This window comes from Aulonocara sp. 'chitande type north' Nkhata Bay, linkage group LG18 (genome assembly GCF_057382095.1).
Source record: "Aulonocara sp. 'chitande type north' Nkhata Bay isolate Kocher_YH1m ecotype deep benthic linkage group LG18, A_spYH_male_GT1.1, whole genome shotgun sequence".
In the NCBI taxonomy this organism is placed as follows: domain Eukaryota; kingdom Metazoa; phylum Chordata; class Actinopteri; order Cichliformes; family Cichlidae; genus Aulonocara; species Aulonocara sp. 'chitande type north' Nkhata Bay.
This window is the reverse complement of record NC_141361.1, coordinates 8,576,348-8,597,378: the sequence shown is the minus strand read 5'-3', so window position 1 is coordinate 8,597,378 and position 21,031 is coordinate 8,576,348. Positions and strand designations below refer to the sequence as shown.

The following is a 21,031-nucleotide window of genomic DNA, read 5'->3' as shown; positions in this document are numbered from 1 at the left end:
TTTGGATATGCCAGAGCAATTCTTTTCCTCTTATGTTATTTCAAAAGCTTCCGTAAACCATTTTTCAGTCCTTCATCTTTCTGCCTCATATTTTCTACATTTTTCTCCCTCTCTCTCTTTTTCACTTTTCTGCACAAAGTTTTTAGGTTACGAATTGTGCAATTCGGGTCATCTGCTTTGTGCACTTTTGTACTAACACTAACACATCCAGGTCTGACCCTCCTGGAGCAGATGCTGTCCACATTATGAGGCAACACTGAGTAACAACCCTGCACAAACAGCAGGTCTGTCCTGATGACTGAGGAACCAAAATACAAATTAAAAACTAGGTGGTAGATGAATTACTTTTTAGCAGATGCTAGTACCTTCAGCAGTTCAGTACTTTAAATAATGTGATTAATTCCTGCCCCTGTCACTCTCCTTTTACTTATTAACCAATTATAATTTTCTGCATGAGAGAAATTAAAAAAATCACCTCTCCTGTCACTCGTTGCCAATTTGTCGACCATCTCTTTTTAGATAATTGCATTCTTGATGGAATCTGTGTGATTGCAGCACGTATGTGTAGTGAATATATAAGGACTAGAAGTTTAAATACATAGCTGACTGTATGGAAAGCCCCAGCACATAAAGAAGCCTTGTTACTTGCTTCCTAGATATGAAAGTAGTAACCAGGTCATTAGTCACAGTCACCTACTTGGCTGCACTGCAGGGTGTAATTACTGGCCAATCTTATTTTGTGACACTGCAATGGCAGCTAAACATGTTATGAAATCTCACAGCAAATATCACACTACCCCACAAAAGAAATTCCAATAAAAGTTTACTTTACAGCAGGTCGTTTTAAGTTCATTCAACTTATAAACCCAGGGGCCTTTATAAATTTGGGTTAACTGAATATACATTTGAAGAGAATTAATTTTGAAGTTAGCTTTTAAGAGGACCTTTTATGCTCATTTCCATCTCCTTTTTTTAAATTCTTGGACTAGTTTTCATTATTTCATATATCATTTCATTTCAAAACATATTTGAAATGTTTATGTTATGCTGGGCTTTGGTTCAACCTCTCAGTTCATTTACTCTCTGAAACAAGCTGTTCTTGCTCCCTTCTCGATGCCTTTAAGACAGCTTTCTTGAAATTTCCTGCACCTTGCAATAGAGACTGTTTTAGTCATTTTGAATATCAGGTGGATGGGGCCTGTGTGGTCACAGTCAGAGCAACGTGCCACCATATTGCCCACTCCTTTTTCAGGCAAGTTTTGTTTTTTGTTTTGTGTATTTTATGTTCAATATAGGTATTTGTTGTGCCTGAAAATGAATAAATAAATGAATGAATGAATGAATGAATATTACAGATATCAGCACCATTTGCATCATAGAGAGCCAAGAGTAGAAAAACTGTCTGAAAGCAAGAACTGAGAGCAGCGTGAAGCCTACATTTGCGATTGCTGCACATATTTCGCCTTTATTATTTTGAATCTTTGGCCTTCTTTGGTCTTGTTGATTTGTCCAGGGTATAACCTGCCTCTCACCCTATGGTAGCGAGAATAGGCTCCAATGCTCCTGCAACCCCGATAAGTGGAAGAGAATGGATGGATGGATGACCTTGTTTGATGTGACTATCAATGATTGTAACAGTATAACAGAAAATATTGTAGAGGTTGAAAGGTCCACTTTAAGATACTAAGATTAATCAACAGTCACAGACTTATTACAGCCAGATTTGTTTTTCTTTCAATTTTCCTCAATTTTATGCATATTTAATATGCAAAACCTACAGCTGCAGCTATCAAAGCGATTTTGTACCAAAGTCAGTGCAAAGACAACAATCTGAGGCTTCACTGGTGAGTTTTTTGAATTATAAGTACTGAGGTAATGCAGTGAGGTAGAGACTGAAAACATAGAGCAATGAATCTCCTCTTCACAGTAAAAAAAGAAAAAAAGAAAGTTTTAATTCTCAAGCAGTCTGGGCTGGGAAGTCAGACATGTTTGTGTCTTTAAGTGCTTGTTTTAATGACTAGAATGAAATCTCAAAATTTACATTTAAGCATCCTGTAATTGTCTGATTTTTCCCAGCTGTCGGCCAGATGGCCTTTCTAAATGTCGACTAGAAAAGCTTTCTGGACCTTGTTGCAAGGTCGCAAGGTTTCTATAACTTAATTGTTGTTCAGCAAATTTAACAATGCTAACAGCTAAGGAGCTTGGAAAGAAAAGCGACTAGACTTCTTTGAGTTTCTTGAAGATGTTTCACCTCTCATCCAAGAAGCTTCTTCATTTCTAAGACCAAATGATGGAGATTCCCTAGTGGGAGTTGTATATTAAAGGGTTCATTGGCCCACTATTGATCATCACATGAGCCAAGGTGTGGAAAAGGTGTGTACCAGGAGTGGGGTTTGAACCCACGAGAGCATTTGCTCATTGGAACTTAAGTCCAACGCCTTAACCACTCGGCCATCCTGGTACTTGCGCAAAAGGAAAAAAAGGGATTTATACTGCAGTTTGGTAAATTAATACAAACTTTCAATGAGCTGTCTTGACTAAAACTCATCTTCACTGATTTGATGAAAGCCCAACTAAGATAACTATGTTTTAAAAGCTTTCTTTACATGTATGTGTTCCTTTTCTTTCCCTTCTACCTCTGAGGAAATGTTTTCTGCCCAGTGTTGCAGGGTCCTGATTACTCCAAGTTTGTGTTCCAGCGCGTCCAAGTCCAAGAGTAGGTACTGGTCTGTGTGTGTGGGCTTCCAGTAAACTTCTGTGTTGAGGTTTCCATTCTCCTCAACGTGCACAGCACAGTACTGAAGTGGCAAACTGTTGTCCTTTGTGTCTTCCCTGTTGAACTTTATCCACTGAGTTGATGTGAAGGCTTAAACTTCTTGGCTTTTGATTTCGACCCTGTTGTCATCCACGTATCTGTACCAGTGGCTACGTGCTGCCAAGGGCTTTACTGTCCATTTCCTCCATGTAAATGTTGGCCACAGTGGGTGACACCGGAGAGCCCATGGCACATCCATGTTTTTGTCTGTAGACACCCTTGTTGTATTTAAAATATGTGGTGGTAACGCAGAGGTCTAACAGTTTGCAGATGTTATCGGGGGTAAAGCTGGTTCTCTTTTCTAAGGAACTGTCTTGCTGTAGTCGTTTTCTGACAGTCTCCACTGCCTCAGGTATGCAAGTGAAGAGTGAAACCACATCAAAGAACATTTTGGTTTAATCTGGATCCAGAGGAAGTTTCTGGAACTTGTTGGTAAAGTCAGTGGAGTTTTTGATGTAATGGGGTGTGTTCCCCACAAGGGGAGCTAGGATGGATTGTTGTTTTCGTGGCTGTGATTAGATCCACTGTGGGCAGCTGTTGTGGAGAAATGGCAAAATGGAGTCCTTTGGCTAGTGCCTTCTTTTCCGGTTCAATGAGGTTCCTGTCTGATAAGTTCTTCACTCACTTTTCATGACTGTCTTCAGTTCACTTCAAACAAAAACGTATAATTTTGAGTCGATGCCTAGACCAGACAGACAAGAAGAGGAAAACACCACAACCAAAGACTGCTGAAAGACCTTTACAAATCCTGGAGGAGATCACTTGAAGATCAAGTGTCAAGACCACTTTAAAAAAATGACAGAAAGCCTGGTTCCTAAGAAGGAAAATGTAAAGAAAGATGGCTCTTTCCACAGTACTGTATGATTGTTTTTCCCTGGTTTGTATGAGAGGGTATGACTGGACTATTATTTGATGTGTCTCCTCTGGCTGGCTGCCTCATAATCACACTTTTGGCTACAGCCTTTGACCATTTTTGTCCAGAGACACAAAACTTCTGTCTCAGCGATGTTTGCTGGGATCACTGAACTCTCTAAGCCCAAAACAGAACTATTCACAAAGTACTCACAGGCTCTCCCATTGCCTGTAAATAAAAATGATAAATGAGATCAGATAGTCCACTATATGCTTGAATTTGTTGGCAGCTACTTCAGCACATACATATAATGCAAGCTTGAACCTTTGCTAGCTTTGGAAAGAAGACATTAAGCTCTTAGCCCCGACAGCAGAATTCAATAAATCCCACAGTATTTCACAATATCCAAATTATAGCAACACTCAAATGCTCAATATATATTAAATGACTCTTTTAAGATGAGAAATGATCCTGTATCTGTTGGTTTTCGTTTGATCAGCTTCTCTTAATGTGACCAAATGTGATTTTTGCATGTGTCATTTTTGTTAGTTTAGATTATTGTGCAAATTAAGTCTACAATAAAAAGTGAAAAGAAATAAAAGATAAAAAGATGATTAACCTCACTTCACATGATGCAGGAGGGAAAAAGCACTAGAAATACTTTCTGAGGAAGCAAAAATCTTCCTGCAAACTTCTCACTTGGTGACCTGAGCTGTGAATCATTAGCGAGTTTCTGTGACAGACATGGTGTTTTATGGCAGTCAGTTGCTGAAATAATTATACCAGCCAGTTTTCTGATAAGAGCAATCAGATTTTGAGGAGCTGTAATAGAATAGGAGACAAGATACAGTGACGCGATAGTGTCTTGCGGGCATGAGTAGAATGACAAAATGATTTAAACTTGTGTTCAGTACAGACTTATAATGATGAGACAGCAGACTCGGTCTGAGGAAGAACTGCTGCAGTCATTCACAGTTTAAACTAGGTTTCAAACTTTTTTCCCACTCTATTTCTCAACAACGTCTTGCTCGTGGGCACACACATTTCCATTTAAGTCAGATTTCAGTCATTAAAAAATGGATCTGATCTGCATCTTCTCTCAGTTTTGTCTAGTAAGGCCTTCGGGTGAATACGCTGAAGACAATTACTCAGGATATTCTGTCTTTTTCTCTGATGTTCATAAATAAAATCTTGCACAATTTATCAAATGACACATATTTTAAAAGTTTAAAATAGATTTTCTGACTGATTCTGGGATAAGATGTCGTTCAGCTACAGAACATCATCTGTGTTTATGTGTGTTACACGGAGTCTAATCGGATATACACTGAACAAAAATATAAACGCAACACTTTTGTTTTTGCTCCCATTCCCCATGGGATGGACGTAGAGACCTAAAATTCATTCCAGATACACAATATAACCATCCCTCCCAAACAGTGGTCACAAATCAGTCCAAATGTGTGGTAGTGGGCACATCTGCTATATTGAAATAATCCATCCCACCTCACAGGTGTGCCACATCAGGATGCTGATCTGACATCATGAGTAGTGCACAGGTGTACCTCAGACTGCCCACAACAAAAGGCCACCCTGGAATGTGCAGTTTTGTCTCACAGCAAAAAGCCACAGATGCCACAAGCAATGAGGGAGCGTGCAATTGGCATGCTGACAGCAGGAATGTCAACCAGATCTGTCGCCCGTGCATTGAATGTTCATTTCTCAACCATAAGCCGTCTCCACAGGTGTTTCCGAGAATATGGCAGCACATCCAACCGGCCTCACAACCGCAGACCTCGTGTAACCACACCAGCCCAGGACCTCCACATCCAGCAGGTTCACCTCCAGCCAGACCAGCCACCCAGACAGCTGCTGGAACAATTGGTTTGCACAACCAAACAATTTCTGCACAAACTGTCAGAAACCGTCTCAGGGACGCTCAACTGCATGCCCGTCGTCCTCATCGGGGTCTTGACCTGACTCCAGCTCGTCGCCGTAACAGACTTGTGTGGGCAAATGCTCACATTCGATGGCGTCTGGCACGTTGGAGAGGTGTGCGCTTCACGGATGAATCATGGTTCACATTGTTCAGGGCAGATGGCAGCTGAGAATGTCCCAGTTCTTGCATGGCCAGCATACTCACCGGACATGTCACCCATTGAGCATGTTCGGGATGTGCTTGACCGGCGTATACGACAGCGTGTACCAGTTCCCACGAATATCCAACAACCTCGCACAGCCATTGAAGTGGAGTGGACCAACATTCCACAGGCCACAATTGACAATCTGATAGACTCCATGCGACGATGTGTTGTACTGCATGAGGCAAATGGTGGTCACACCAGATACTGACTGGTTCTGGGTCCCCAGACCCCCAATAGCGCAAAAAACTGCACATTCCAGGGTGGCCTTTTGTTGTGGGCAGTCTGAGGTACACCTGTGCACTACTCATGATGTCAGATCAGCATCCTGATGTGGCACACCTGTGAGGTGGGATGGATTATCTCAATATAGCAGATGTGCCCACTACCACACATTTGGACTGATTTGTGACCACTGTTTGGGAGGGATGGTTATATTGTGTATCTGGAATGAATTTTAGGTCTCTACGTCCATCCCATGGGGAATGGGAGCAAAAACAAAAGTGTTGCGTTTATATTTTTGTTCAGTGTACTTACCTTATGGTATATTATTGATTATTCCAGCACGTAGGAGTAAGTGTTTCTTGTAAGGTGCCTGGCTTTGTGTGTGCAAGGTTAAGTGATCTGTTACATTAATTGGTTCTATTTAAACAACCTGGTAAATTCTGATCCACAGAGTTTTAATGCAGAGATATAACAGTGAGCAGACAAAAGAGTTTTGGAAGGTGGAAATATCAGAACTGACACTTGACCTTCACATTTAGTGTGAAGGTCATAAATCTACAGTGCATAATACAGTGTTTCCCAACCACTGAGGTGTGATCCGGTGTGCCGTGATCTGGTTCCATCTGATCAGTACTCTAAGCAATCGGCATGAGTAACCGGCAGAACAATTACATTCTCTTCCACTAGAGGGCAGTGCAACTGCCTTGCTCTAATTAAATGGTTGCCAACTACCAGTAAAACATAAGAAGGTGAAGAAGAAATTACATAATAGTCATGCTGTGAGATGACACAGTACATAATAGCAATACATAAATATTTGTAAAGAAAAAGTAGTCAATCTGACCTGGGTCCTGGAGAAACCTCCAACCCAGATGAAGGCCCTAACATGATGCTGTGTGATTTTTCTAATGTGAAATATGTGGCGTGGCTCCCAAAGGTTGGGAAACACTGGCATAATGAATAATGAATGGTATTAAATACAATTCAAATACTCATGTTTTCCATTAACCTGAAGAATGGCAAAATAAACTATAAATAATAATAAACATACAATCGTTACGTTTGGTATCAGGTTTCAATCAATAGGATCAAAGACTTGTATGACTGGGTACTTAATAATTTAAAAAATAAAAACATACTGACTGGTAGTTGGCCAAGCTCTACATGTTCATCTTTGGACTGCTGTTTTTTGGCCTAGTCCCATTTTGACTACTTGTATCTGTGTATCTGAACTGTTTATCTATCCCAAGGTTGCAAGGAGGCTGAGTAACATTTAGTGAAAGGCAGGTTACACCATGGAAAGCCTGGACAAGATTCTAATTCAGCCCCAACCGATCAGGACTTTTGAATATGAATATGTGAGGCAGCAGTCCACTGCACCACTGTGCTACAATATGAATGCAGAATTCAAACCTGTTGAGAGCAAATATCAGCTTATATGTCAAACTGACTCAGAAGTCACCTTAATAAGTATCATCACTGGTAATGAGAGCCGGGGCTTTGGCTACAACCCTGTCAGCAACCAGAAATTGTCAGAGGAGAAGTGCACAGTGTCTAAGCCCAAAGCCACACATCAGTTGGGGGAGATAACCTGGAGCATGTTTGTCATTTTTTGTGACATTCACAAGATTGTACACATTGAAATTGTCCCCCAGTGTCATACTGTCAACATAAGGTTCTACAGTAAGGCATTTGACAACATTCAGCACAACTGACCTCCATGATAGCACATGCCATCGTGGCTCTGACTTCATCTTTTTACCTAACTAAATGAGTAGGCTGGAGTTTTCATCCACTGCAGGGTCCAGCAAAGATGCACAAGTTCAAGTAGTCAAGGTTCAGCTGTGTGGTAGGCAGGGAGTGGACCCAAATGCAGCTTATTGCTCGACTTTTTACAGAAATGCAAAGAAACACATTTCTGGGATAAATAATCCCAAAGGTTGGGAAGATATGAGACAGGACAAAGGGACAAATGATAATGAGGCTAAGGAAAAAACAGGTGGGAAATATGGCAGGTGTAACTCAGGGATAATGAGACAAGCGAAGTAAAGCTGAACATAGAACACACAAGACAAATGTTACCCAAATAAAACAAGAAATAACTTAACAGGGAAACATAACAGACAGAGACTTGACAAAACGTGGGGAGGCACTTAAAGACTAAACTAAGAGCACAAACAAAAATGCCTGTAACGGAGGATACATTTTAAAAAATACACAAAAGCGACAACTGAACAGTAAGCAGCTACAAGCTTAAACAACGACAAACGCAACTCAAAAACATAAAATGCTGGGTCAAAGACTCAGGACCACAACACAACTGGTTATAGTGGGACTTCCAGAGTGACCTAAAAGATATCAGGCACAGTGACAGTAGTGAAGAGGTGCACATGAAGATGACCTTGAAGGGAAGGTTGTAAATATTTACAAGTTTTCCTTTTCATTGTCATGTTTGTTGGAACCTCTTGATTGCAGCTCTTCTACGGCTCAGCATAATTATATCATTTATATCTAACATACTGAGTTAAACTGACTGCATTGCTGATTAAATAAATAGCTGTTAATTAAACTACTTGTTTAATTAACAGCTATGTCTAACAGAGGACTGTGATGACAAAAAAGCTGAGACAGTCTCAAATTTTGTAACACTAGGTCCTCAAAACTGGAAAAGTTTCCTCCCTCAGAGGCGATGATTTCACAGCCAAAAACGATTGGAGAATACGAAAGACAGAAAACACACGAGGAAAGATTGATGAAGAGATGGAAAGAGATGGCTCTATTTATTAATATTAGTAAAGCAATTCTCTGTTTTGGCCTCTGATCTCTGATATTGATTCCTGCTTTCTCTTTCCCATCATTCATGCAGTAATCAAATCATCCATCTAATGAAACATCCATCCAGTAAGGCCCTCTTCTCTACCTCCTACAACACAGTAATTTTTCCATTAATCAAAGCCCATAAAGAGATTCTCATCTTTCCTCTCGTATTGATTGCAGTGTCTCTTTCTGTTCATCCAGACTCTAATCAAATAAGTCATCACAATAACTGTGTTGACAGGAGAGACTTCCTCTGTATCATTAGTTTAATTTTCTCTGATAAAATAATAAAACTGTTTTTCTTCACTCCACCTGATGTAAGAATATGAAAACGTGACGAACTCAAGTTAAAAAACAAAAGAAAGCTCAAAGCTCAGTAAGGTGTTAACATCAGAAGAGTTTTAATGTTTCTTCCTTCCAAGCACGAGCTATCCAAGAACATTGTTTTTCTGGTCACTCAAATTTGTGCTATTACTATTCTTGAATTGTACCAAACTGCAACAATTCGTGTTTATCCAAGTAAAGAATTTTCTGTTAATTAGAGCTTAAGGGTTTAAGGCCTTTCGAGGTTAAAATTAGTTCTAATCTGGTCCAAGATTTGGTGAAAGGTGAAAGTTATAGAATATTTGATTGGCATTTCATTTAGTTATATCAGATTGAAGTTTTGGAAAAAAGAAAAGCGTGTTGCATGTATTTGTAGCAACCTCTGGAACTTATTGTTCCCACATGCTAGAGTGGAAAGGTGGTGCAGTAGTACGCGAAGTTCCCTCGAAGCACAAAGGGTCTGGGTTTGAATCAACTAGCTGTCTGAGTTTGAAAAGACACTGAGGAGGAGGACTTGTCATCTTTTGCTAAATGTATTTTAAATAACCTGAAAAGCTGGCCTTCCAGCTTTTGGTATTTAACCAGAGCTGCAATATATGCATGTGGCAGTCATTCTTTAACATCGTCTGAGTTGACAATGATTCTTTGATAACTTTGCTGAAGGATAGAAATGTAATTCTTTGAAAAGATATTCGTTTTTTCCTTCATTTGGTTTTTCAATGATGGCAAATGAGAGCATGGTCTAGCATATCATTTAATCCTCCCAATAGCTGATTACTGTGAAGGGCAGACATATGAAACCATATTCATACTTTTTACAGTGACGTCTTGCTCCCTGTCGATTGTCATATGGGATGTTGTGCAGACCACTTATATCAAGAGCTTTGTGCTGATTTAAAGTGACTCTCTAAAGCTGGGTATACACAGACTGTCCCAGACAAGCACCATAATCATCAAATCACAGCAATATCTTTCTTTTGTAGTGGCTCCAAAATGTTGTTCCTAAGCAGAAGGCTAAAGGCTAAAGGTAGCCTAGAAAAAAATGTTCCAAATTCAGGATGACCACCTATTCAACTCTACCAACCAACAAACAGAAATGCAAGCTTGAAATAATGTAGTGGTTAGTGTAACTACAGCGCTAGTTAGAAAAAACGACAACAACAGAACAGTAACTTATCTCAAGCAGACAGCAGTCAGTAAAATGTGATAAACTAAATGTTTGGGACACCAACAAGAAGAAAATGTGGCAATAGAAGACGCGTGGCAGCAAAAGGTGGAGGAATTCCAGCTGTGCATCATAGCCCATGACTGACGTGTTAGGAGACAATATTCATTTGTAACACCTGATGTTGTACAGTTTCATTAGACCTAAGTCAGAGAGTTTTTAAGCTTTGTATTAAACTTGCAACAAACAGAAGAAAGGGCGTAAATGTAGAGCACCAGGAAGTAGCGTAAGTTTAGAAATCCAAATCCTTTAATCCAGGTAGGAGTTACATTTAAAGGCAGCCAGAGGAAGAAAACACTTCCAACAAGGGGTTAAGCCCACACCATAAATTAGGACATTGGTAAGAACATTAGGAAAAACACAAGGAGATACTGGGAACTGCTGGAATACTTGTTTTATTACAAACTCACAAATCTGGCTAGTTGTATTTAGGCGAGACAGATTCAGCAGAGGTAAAGCTGAAGAGGACCAGACAAACAATTACAAGGACAATAAACTGACTGAAGGGAAAGGTGAGCGTAGGCACCTTAAGATGAGTTGATCCAAACAACTCGTGCATGATCTCTACCTGTAAGCATGAACAGTTCAGGGTTTTCCTTTGATTTCTCACTAGGTTGTATATATTCTCACAGACCGAAGTGAAATATCAAAGATATTTGTCCATCAGCTTCCAAGTGGTCTGTTTCTTTCTCTGAAGTTGAAATTGCTTTTCCCTTAAGAATATCTAATACATTTTTAATGACTGACAGTATTCTGCTCTCTCCAGTTCCCCCTGTAAGCAGAAACACAGTTTCTTTCACATCCCTAGGGGGGGAATAGAGATGGATCCACTTATTAGGACCGGCTGGTGCTCATCTATCTTTAATGGTGTCTTGCCATGTGTCTTCTCCAGTTTTTCCCCCCCAGATTAGGCATTAGGACATATTTGGCTTTGTTTTTCAGTGTTAGCGTGCAGTTATATCTAGTTGTTGCTAATGAGATGACCAAGGGTGACCTCTCAGTGATCCTCGCTGTGGGATTCAGAGAAAAATGAAATATTTAGATGCAGTATAAAGTCTGATTGTTGTTGTTCCCCAGAATAGTGGGTCAGATATCGACAACCATGCAAGCTAACAGGTCATATAACAAAAGTCGCTGTCAAATCAGGTAAAAATTGAAAAAGTGCTAAAAGCCACCAGAAAACTGAATAATCCTAATGACATAAGTGAAATCATTTGATGAGCGCTTCACTTCTTTTCCATTTTATAGTGACCAATTTGATGTACAGTGTTTCCTTTTTTTCTTGTTTCTTACAAATAAAACAGTTTTGGTGTGTGGATTAAAAAACAAAGTCGGTCTTTGTAATTTCAGTTTCACTCTGAGTAGTTTTCAATAACGATCTATTTGTCTCTGCCTGCTTTATCCTCCACCACCTCTTATTCTTTCCGTGCCATCCATCAGTCTTCTTTGTTTTTCTTCCATGACCAACCCCACCTCTCTTCTACCTCTAGCTGATTTTTACCTTCTTCACCTTCTGTATCCACTTCTCCCTTTGCCCCATTCCTTCTCCTTTTTATCCTAAATGTATTTTTCCAACACTTTCTTCTTTTGTCTTTCCTTTTGCATTCTTCACCATTTCTCTTGTTATTCTTTATTCACCCATCTTTTCTGTCTCCCGCTTTCTCTTTCAGGTAAGACTTCCCCTGAACCACTGCATCTCACCTCCCTTGGCAGCCTGTTGGATGATCAGCATTGGCACCATGTAGTACTGGAGCAAAAAAGTGCTCACCTCAACCTGACTGTGGACAAAAACACGGAGAGAGTGCAGCTCCCGGCAGAGTTCAGTCGCTGGGCCATCGAACAGGTGTGCTAAAACACACTGATATAAAACTGACCAGTGGCGTGTTTATATAAATGTGCACAGAAAATATACAATATTTTTTTCATTGTGATCTCTACATAGTTGAGTTTAGGAGCTGTCCATAGCCTTCGATCGCAGAAGCCAGACGCCTCCAGTAAGGACCTCCATGGCTGCATAGAAAACCTGCTGTACAATGGCTTCAACTTGATAGAGCTGGCTAAGAATAGTGACCACCAAGTTACTGTCAGGGTAAGTACATGATACCAAGAACACCCATTTTTCTGTTTTCAAGAAAGCACTTATATGCTGTGACTCCAGGCTCTCAAACAGTTCGCCTCTTTGCATCAGTAACATAATGCCTTTACTGGCATTATCATAGATGTTTGGATTCTTTTAGTCTTTTGCATTTCATTAAGCTGCCTTTTTATTTATTTACATTTTGTTACCGCACCATCTATTCTTGTCTTGTTGTACTGATTATATTACTTTTATTAACACACACACACACACACACACACACACACACACACACACACACACACACGTGTATATATATATATATATATATGTATATGTATATGTGTATATATATGTGTGTATATATATATGTGTGTGTGTGTGTATATATATATATATATATATATATATATATATATATATATATATATATATATATATATATATATATATATGTCTATTAAGTAGACATCTTCCTCTACTTAAATAAATGTAAAAAAAAAACCTGGCTACTCATGGTTTAAGCTGGGTATCTTGCAAAACTGTGTTGATTCTTGCCTTCCTAAAATAGAATGAGATACAACATTACAGCATAAAATATCTGCAACACGCAGGGCTAATAGCTGAGCAGACTATTAGCAAAGGAGAGGGTGGTGTTACATCTAATGGTTTAGATAAGATAACTGTAACAATTTGTTGGCTGAGAAGTTTAAATTAGTTGAGAGTAGGAAAAGCTAAACATGACTTATGGATGTTTTTAATTGTGCTTCTTCTTCAGGAGTCGTAATCAATTGGAAGAAAAATAAATTTATTCTAAAGACATAAGCATTATGAAACAATTACTAGTGTGTACAGTTAGTAGAGTAACCTGATACCTGATGAAGATTTGGTTGAGGTTTCCTGAGTATCTCAAGAATCTGGAAAAAAAAATGGACTAATCTTTCATCTATTTCCCAATAGATGAAAGATTATTGGGAAACAGTGTTCTGACTGAAATTTTCAGTGAGGTGAAGTCAATAGACCACAATTAGCAAAGAAAATAGACTTTTAGGGGGTAAATGCTTTGCAGAATGACCCATGTGTGAGCTGTACAGCTTTCCTTATATTTATCTTTAGACATGTTCTATTTTCTTAAAGCTTAATCCATCCTTTACACACTCTGATAATTTATTGATCAGTGCATCGAGAGGGTTGATATATATATATATATCGTGTGATAACAACTGATTTTGTGCTTTGATGTTTAGCTCCTCAAACTCCCCAGGCTCTGTGGGTTTTATATCTGAGAGTATAAACTGCAGACTCGTGACTCAGTTTTTTTTTCTTTTAGTGACTTGATTATTAGTATTATTAAGAAATCCCTACAAACAGCACGAGGCAGATTCCTCTGCTGCTTATCCAGCACTCACCAATCCTCCGCGTGCATAAATAACGACAGGTTAGCCTCGAGAGTATATGAATGTGTTTGCACGTGCAGGTGTGTTCATACATGTTCACATCCTCAGAGCACCACTGGGAAATTATGTGGATGCCGGCAGCGGCGCTGCTAGCTGGTTAATGATGCTAATGAGCTCCTAACGAGGAGACTGAGCGATGAGAAGACAGAGGAGCCTTGATGGTGGTTAGATTTCTAGTAAGCCCTTCCTCGCCTTTATCATTAGAAAAAGAAAAAAAAAACATTTCTCCAATGACAATAAGTGTAGCGAACTCAGTGGAGAGCAACTCTGAATCATTTTGTAACAAATGGTTTCTCATTACAGTTTAGGATGAGAGAGCAGAGAAGCAAAACGTCTTGGTAAAAATGGTTCAGAGATTCACATGCATGGCTGAAGGTCTAATAGAGGCTGTTTTACAAGAGCTCCATACATCTCATAGTAATAGAGTATTAACACTGTTCTAGTCTGTCTTGATAAAGAGAGCACTTTTAGCCTTTCTTAAAGGCACGGCAACAGTAATGTGGAGTATTTTGGTTGTGCATATGTGTTAGTGAATGGCTTTTGGGGAATTTTATAGCCCACTTTTTACTTTTTATTTTGCAGTGGTGAAGCTTTCTCCACCGTATACTTTCATATATCACTTTAACAGCTCTACAAAGGGCTTTTAGATGTCATCTGTGTTTCCAGAGCATTATAAAGATAGCAGGCTGATATTCCCAGAAGAGAGCAGGGGCTGTAATATATAACTGCTACAGCCTTAGCAATGGACCTAGTGTCATTACCACTACTCAAAACAATGGGCCGCAGTGGAAATGCCTGTATAGCACTGTTCATATGCATATCTACCTCCCTGTACAGCTCTGTGATGGGTGACATTGCTGTTTTTAGTTAGGAGCCATTGCTATATTGCTATATTCAAGGAGACTTGCTGATGAGATCGCTGCGCCACAAGGTCACAGCGACACGCCCTCAGCAGCTGATTAATATTCATGTTTTATGTTGTTTTATCTCACCAGTAATCATTTTTTTTCTTCCCACCTCCCCACTCTCCACTCTTCATGTTTCTCTCTCAGGGCAATGTGACCTTTTCTTGTGCTGAGCCAGTTTCCGTTGCTTTGACGTTCCCCGGGCCACAGAGCTTCCTCCAGTTGCCCGGGACTACAGCGTCCTCGCCGGGTGGTGTGTCTGTCGGATTCCAGTTCAGGACGTGGAACAAGGGAGGGCTTCTGTTCACCTTTAGCCTTCCTCAACAAGAGGGCATGGTCTGGTTATATCTGAGTGATGCCAGACTCCGACTGATGATCCATAAAAGTGGCTCAGTGGTGCTAGAGCTCAGCGCAGGTCAGTGTATAAACCTGCACAATGAAATCCTAACCTTTCATGTGTCAACCCCTTACTGATTTATGTTTTTAATACTGTTTTTAAAATAAAAAGAAATAAAATATCATTAGGGTTGTCGCCTGCTGTTTTCTCAGGTGCTGCTCTAAATGATGGTCAGTGGCATGCAGTGGATTTTACAGCCAGACGCGGTCGCTTGACAATCTCTGTGGATAAAGGAGAAGGGGGCATTGCTCATGCTGCTCCCTCATTTCCCATCACCGCAGAAACTCAACTGTTCTTTGGTGGTAAGAGTGAATTCAGGCTTTTGAGCTTTTATAAACTAAGAAACTTTGAAATTCCTTAAGTATATGTGTTTCTACATATTATATCTATGCTTAGATTAACTGGAAAAGCAATTAGAAGATTTCTGTTCCTTCTGTTGGCTGTAATTAAAGTTCTTATTCAGTTACAAGATCCCCTGAAAACTGATTTTAAAAGTATTTCTCTGGAAAGCTAGATGTTCATGAAAAAATAATCTTTGAGGTGTTTAACACTACATACACAGCTAACCTCCTTCATTGTGACTGTGTGGGTGTGTTCGTATTAAATTCAGGAAGCTGAGAATAAAAGCGAACAATCTGTTTAAATATTGCATAATCCTGATTCGTATAATAAATTGAATGGCAAAGTACATCAGAAACTAGTGTGGAAAATAAATCATCCTTGATATCTCTACTGATATGGATTGAGTAATGCAGGAGGAACAAAATGATTCTACATCATTTCATGGAAATAAAAATTATCAACGTACAGAGGACTGAATTCAAAGACACCCTGAAAATCAAAATGAAAAAATGATGCAGCAGGCTGGTGGTTGTATGCATGCCTGACGATGTTGGGACATTTTCCAAATAAGATGATGGATGGTGTTCTGGGGAATCTCCTCCCAGCTCTGAACCAGCACATCAACAAGCTTCTGGATAGTCTGAGGTGTAAACTGGTGGCATCAGATGGACCAAAATGTAACGTCCCAGAAGTGCTCTATTGCAGCGGTTCCCAACCTTTTTTACGCCACGGAGTGGTTTAATGTCAGACAACATTTTCACGGACCGGCCTGTAAGGTGTCACGGATAAATACGACAAAATAAAAAGATACGACCAAGATAAAAACTGTGGTATTATGTAAATATAATAATAAATGCAAATTCACTGTGTAATTGTGTAACTTTATTAGCAGCGTCCTCCTGAAATGCACCAACAACATTGAGAGTAACATCCTCCCCCTCTCCCCCTTAATGTTCTCTGGTCGCTATGATAACACGTAAATATTTCTTTCAAAATAAGACACACAACTACAACACGGGAAAAGACCCAGGGAAACCGAGTTATCGATAAAAACCCTGAAAACCATAAATTTCACACCCGAGCCTCAACTCTCATGGACCGGTACCAAATAACTCCCAGGGGTTGGGAGTGAATAATTGGAATTGGCACTCAGTGGTATCCTCCCCGAACTGCCTGCATACTGTCACCACATGAGGCGTTGTGGTGCACCAGGAGGAACCCTGGACCTATTGCACCAACATACTAGGGTCTGACAGTGGGTCTAAGGCAACAACATCCTGATACCTAATGGCAGTCAAGGTGCTGTTACCTAACTTTTAGAGGTCTCAGCTTCTTCAAGAAGCTCAACAGGACAAGACTGAGCTGTACATCTGCATCTAAAGGATGAAGGTCACTCTTTCGAGGATGCCAGCGACCATCTTTGAACAGAGGGGGTCGCTTACAACTGTCTGCCATCTATAATCCAGTTTTGAGATCCCTTCCCAGACGCCTTAACGCTCACTCACATTTTGAGTCATTTGATCTCAGTAAGTCACATGACTGGGTGAGGCAAGGTCTCACAATGGGTTCACCTGAAACCTTGGCTGATAGTGACCCACACCTGTTTTCACACCTTGGCTGGTGAGATTCGGCGGAGGATCAATAGTAGGTCCATGAACATTATAGGGTCACTCCCAATAAGGCTGAAAAATCTGGGACTAAAATCCATCAATTGGTCTTAGAACTGAAGAAGCTTCTCGCATGAGAGGTGAAACGTCTTCAAGAAACTTAAACTAGTCCAGATGCTTTTCTTTCCAAGCTCCTGTATCCAACAAGGGTCCCTAGGCTAGACCCCCCCATGCTATCCAAGCCTACCTCAGACATGAGCGAAAGACAGAAAACTGAAACCACACCAGCTTGGATGTTGCCCGGATGTTGAAGAACCAGGACACACTGATGAGAAGTAGGCTACTAGAACAAGAAGGCGCAAGTGGGCTATTGATATAGATATACACACACTTACAAGGATGGATGCTCATACTAAACATGGCTCAGTTTCAAATGCTGAGGTCAGCACATGTGCAAGTACACCCTACATGCCAAAAACTCATGCAGGCTTTAGACTGGTCCACATTCTCATTTCAGTGAGAGGTTGGATATCCCTAATATGGTCATCTCTGGCACACAACAGTTCCACCCATCTGTTGTTCAGATTTTCAGTTAACGAGGGGAAGTCAGTCAGATTAAGTTGGCTTAAAGGCAGAGGATTAAACAGCTTGTTCCAATACAGTTTAAAAGAGCATAGCTATGTTTATATAGAAGATGTGATATTGTATGTATGTGTATATTGCATCATACAGTTAGTGTACTCTTTCTCTCATCTTGCTTTTGTCTCTCTTTACTCTGTCCTTGCCTCATGCTGCAATCCACTTCATTCTCTTTCTTTTTTCTCCCTCCCTTTCCCCCTTTTGTTCATACTTCACTGCCTCCCTCGCTGCCTAAAAATCTCATCTCCTTTGTTTTCCCTCTGCTCAGCAATATTGTAGTCTAGCATTATGTTTAACAGCTTTAGGCTTTTTTATCATCCTGCAAGTGCACTCTCGCACATTTACACATTTACTCGCGCTAGCTGCAGTAAGTGGACAACAACAAAAAAGATGACCTGTTTTCATATGATTTAAAGATAGATATGAAGCAATAAAATAGCCAATTAAAAGGTGCAAATGATCCCCGTAAGACTAATCATCAGTATTATGAACGCTATTAACTGCATGAGAAGACCAGGTCATCCTCACCAGTGTTCCCCTGGTACTCAAACTGTAATGGTTCTAGTGCATGTTGGAGTTGTGGTCTCATGGGGCTCACACTCCCCATATCATATCTCTGTTATTTGAGAAGTGAGAGGAATTGCTCTGTAGTGATTAATCATCATTAGCTGCCCTGCCTTACTGGCATAAGACATGATGTTTTCCTCCTGCACCAATGACTTAGGCTGAAGATAGCACAGGCAGGCTCCACCGGCTTTGACACACGGTCTTTAAGTGCCAGAGTACCGGGCACCACGGTCTTCCGCCTTCCCTGAATTCTGCCTCCTGAGCTCAGCTCTCACCCAATCCACTGTAAAGAAGAGCTGAGGAGAAGCTGGTGTAGAAGGTGCTTAGTGAGGGTGGTGATGGCGAAGAAGCTGGACTGGCAGAGGTTGGCGGGAGCAACTGGTCAAATCCGTTTGCAGAGCATCTTAAACGGCTGATTTCTTTGAAGCCAGTAATGATATTCATTCCTCTCTACACCTCTTTGATGTTATTGCACTGCAATTTCCTGTCGAACTTCCTTTTAGAGTCCCCTTTTTCCTGTTTCAAACTGCTTTTCAACTCATGCTATGCCAACCTAATTTTTTTCCCAGTCACTAAACATGACAACTTCCTTTTTCTCAGTTAGGAGGCACTCGATAGTGCACACAATCCAAGGTGTGTTAAAGGGAAAGGAGTGAACTCTGGTCCACATTTGCAGGATTTTAGGCACTTAGGAGTACAAGAAAAAAGCACAAATAACAGCACCACTCTTTATGTGGTAGAAGACCTTTTACCAGAGTTTGACTTCATTTTACTCTCACTCATCATTTTACTCATGCACTGCAGTTCTGACATTTTCTAAAGGGCTTAAGGACTTACCTAAGACAGCTGTATGCAGAACAGAAGTGTTCAATGCAGATGAGATATTAACTGATCTTTAACCAGCCAGCTCTGTGGGACAAAGGGCATGTGATGTTGGATTGTGTTGATATAAGAACAGAGCAACTAATATTTGGGCACATTCACTAGCAAGTGGGTGTTATGTGCTCTGTCTCCTGTATGCACTAGTAAGGCAGCGGTATCACGTAAATTTTACAGATTATTTTCACTGGTACGAATGTGTGTGAAGCAGAGTTTTTACTGCTTTGTGCTACATGTTTTCACTTCACAAGCATGCTGTAAAGCTTTCATTTATACATTTAAAGCCAGTCTGAAAGTTCCTGCAATATACATGTAATTTTCACACCACCACTAAACTTTAAAACCAAACTACTGGTCTTGTTAACACCTTGTGCACTTGGCCTGTCCTGTTGTTTTCTTTGGAGGATAGCATAATCTCATTGGTGTTGTCTTGTCTTTTTGTTTAACTGATAAAACTTCTTTCCCATCAAGGTTGTCCTGCTGAAGAGCACAGTGAGGAATGTAGAAACCTCTTCGAGACTTTCCAGGGCTGCATGCGTCTACTCACGGTGGAGAACCAGCGAGTCGACCTGATCAAGGTGCAGCAAAGACTGCTGGGAAATTACAGCCAGCTGCAGATCGACATGTGCGGCATCATTGACAGGTCAGCACCAGCAGAAACCCATCTCACTGAGCTCAGATTAAATCATTTTATACCCTCGCTGTCATTGACACTGAGACGCACAGACACCGATGCAGAAATCCTTACCGCTGTGTTGCTTGGATAAGCATTCATGTTTAATTTTAGCCATAATGTGATGGAGTGGCTCTGTCATCGACTGCAGCATCCTGTACACATACACAAGCATGACACACATTCCCCTTAGCTAATAAAACATGCTAGTCTTTTTCCTTGACTGTCTGGGGCGTTTGTACATACATATGCACAAATAATATAGTCAGTTACAATTTGTTGGTAACTCATTGCATACTCACTCCGTCATCCCATCGAGGAGTTGTCACACATAAACCCGTAGCAGCTAATTACTTCTAAGTAATATAACAATACATTTTATTAACCCAAAAGGGTACACGGGCTTCTTGGTTTAATTTAAAATTCTCCAAAAAGCACCACGGCCACAAATATGTTCAAGGGGTCCAGTTCAGTGAATCCAATTAGCAAAGGTGAAGCGCAGCAGACAGCCCATGGCTACAGCTGCCTGAATCCGCATTCATCTGCCGATACCCTTAGCGTAAGCCTTGATAAAGTTCAAAGGGATGAATTACAGTAAAAATAATAAAATGACTGGAAACCATAATCATTGTTGTTCCACACAGTAAAGTAGACCATGTTTAATAATAGGAGTACATGTCAATTAAATAGTTTTTCTAGCTATAGAGGCGGGTTGATGAAAAATGTCTTTAATGGTACAGTAAGGGGGCGCATGTAAAAATGCCCTGCAGTAAATACATACCTGAGTTTTCAAACACATGGATTACTTTATGAAATGGTGTATTTTAATACGAATCTACATCTGTCCCTGTTCCAAACCAAGCAATATTGGTCCCTAAAGTCTAACTGAGAGTGTAAAATACAAAGTAAAAGCAGTGAGTAAAAGAAAACATAAAAAGAAAGGCAATACTTCTAAAGAGAGCAAGATCTAAAAATTGGATATTGAACATGTGTTCAGTGTTAAAGCTCTTATCGGTAGTGCACCTGCAGCTCCTCCTGCCTCTTGTATTCATTTGTTGTTCTTTTGAGTCTATTCCTGACATTCAACA

The 21,031-nt window shown here is 40.3% G+C and overlaps 1 protein-coding gene and 1 non-coding gene across 2 annotated transcripts in view; one reads left to right on the top strand and one right to left on the bottom strand.

The window, feature by feature from the left end:
- LOC147307936 (contactin-associated protein-like 4) overlaps nucleotides 1-21,031 on the top strand; it is a 146,254-nt gene that overhangs the window by 63,815 nt on the left and 61,408 nt on the right. Inside the window, exons 6-10 of the mRNA XM_086271142.1 lie at nucleotides 12,071-12,243; nucleotides 12,343-12,489; nucleotides 14,987-15,254; nucleotides 15,389-15,538; nucleotides 19,742-19,913. Of these exons, the coding sequence (XP_086127268.1) occupies nucleotides 12,071-12,243; nucleotides 12,343-12,489; nucleotides 14,987-15,254; nucleotides 15,389-15,538; nucleotides 19,742-19,913 (910 nt within the window). The remainder of the gene's footprint in view (nucleotides 1-12,070; nucleotides 12,244-12,342; nucleotides 12,490-14,986; nucleotides 15,255-15,388; nucleotides 15,539-19,741; nucleotides 19,914-21,031) is intronic.
- trnal-uaa (transfer RNA leucine (anticodon UAA)) lies at nucleotides 2,379-2,461 on the bottom strand. The gene has a single exon. It is a non-coding gene; the product is annotated as a tRNA-Leu (tRNA).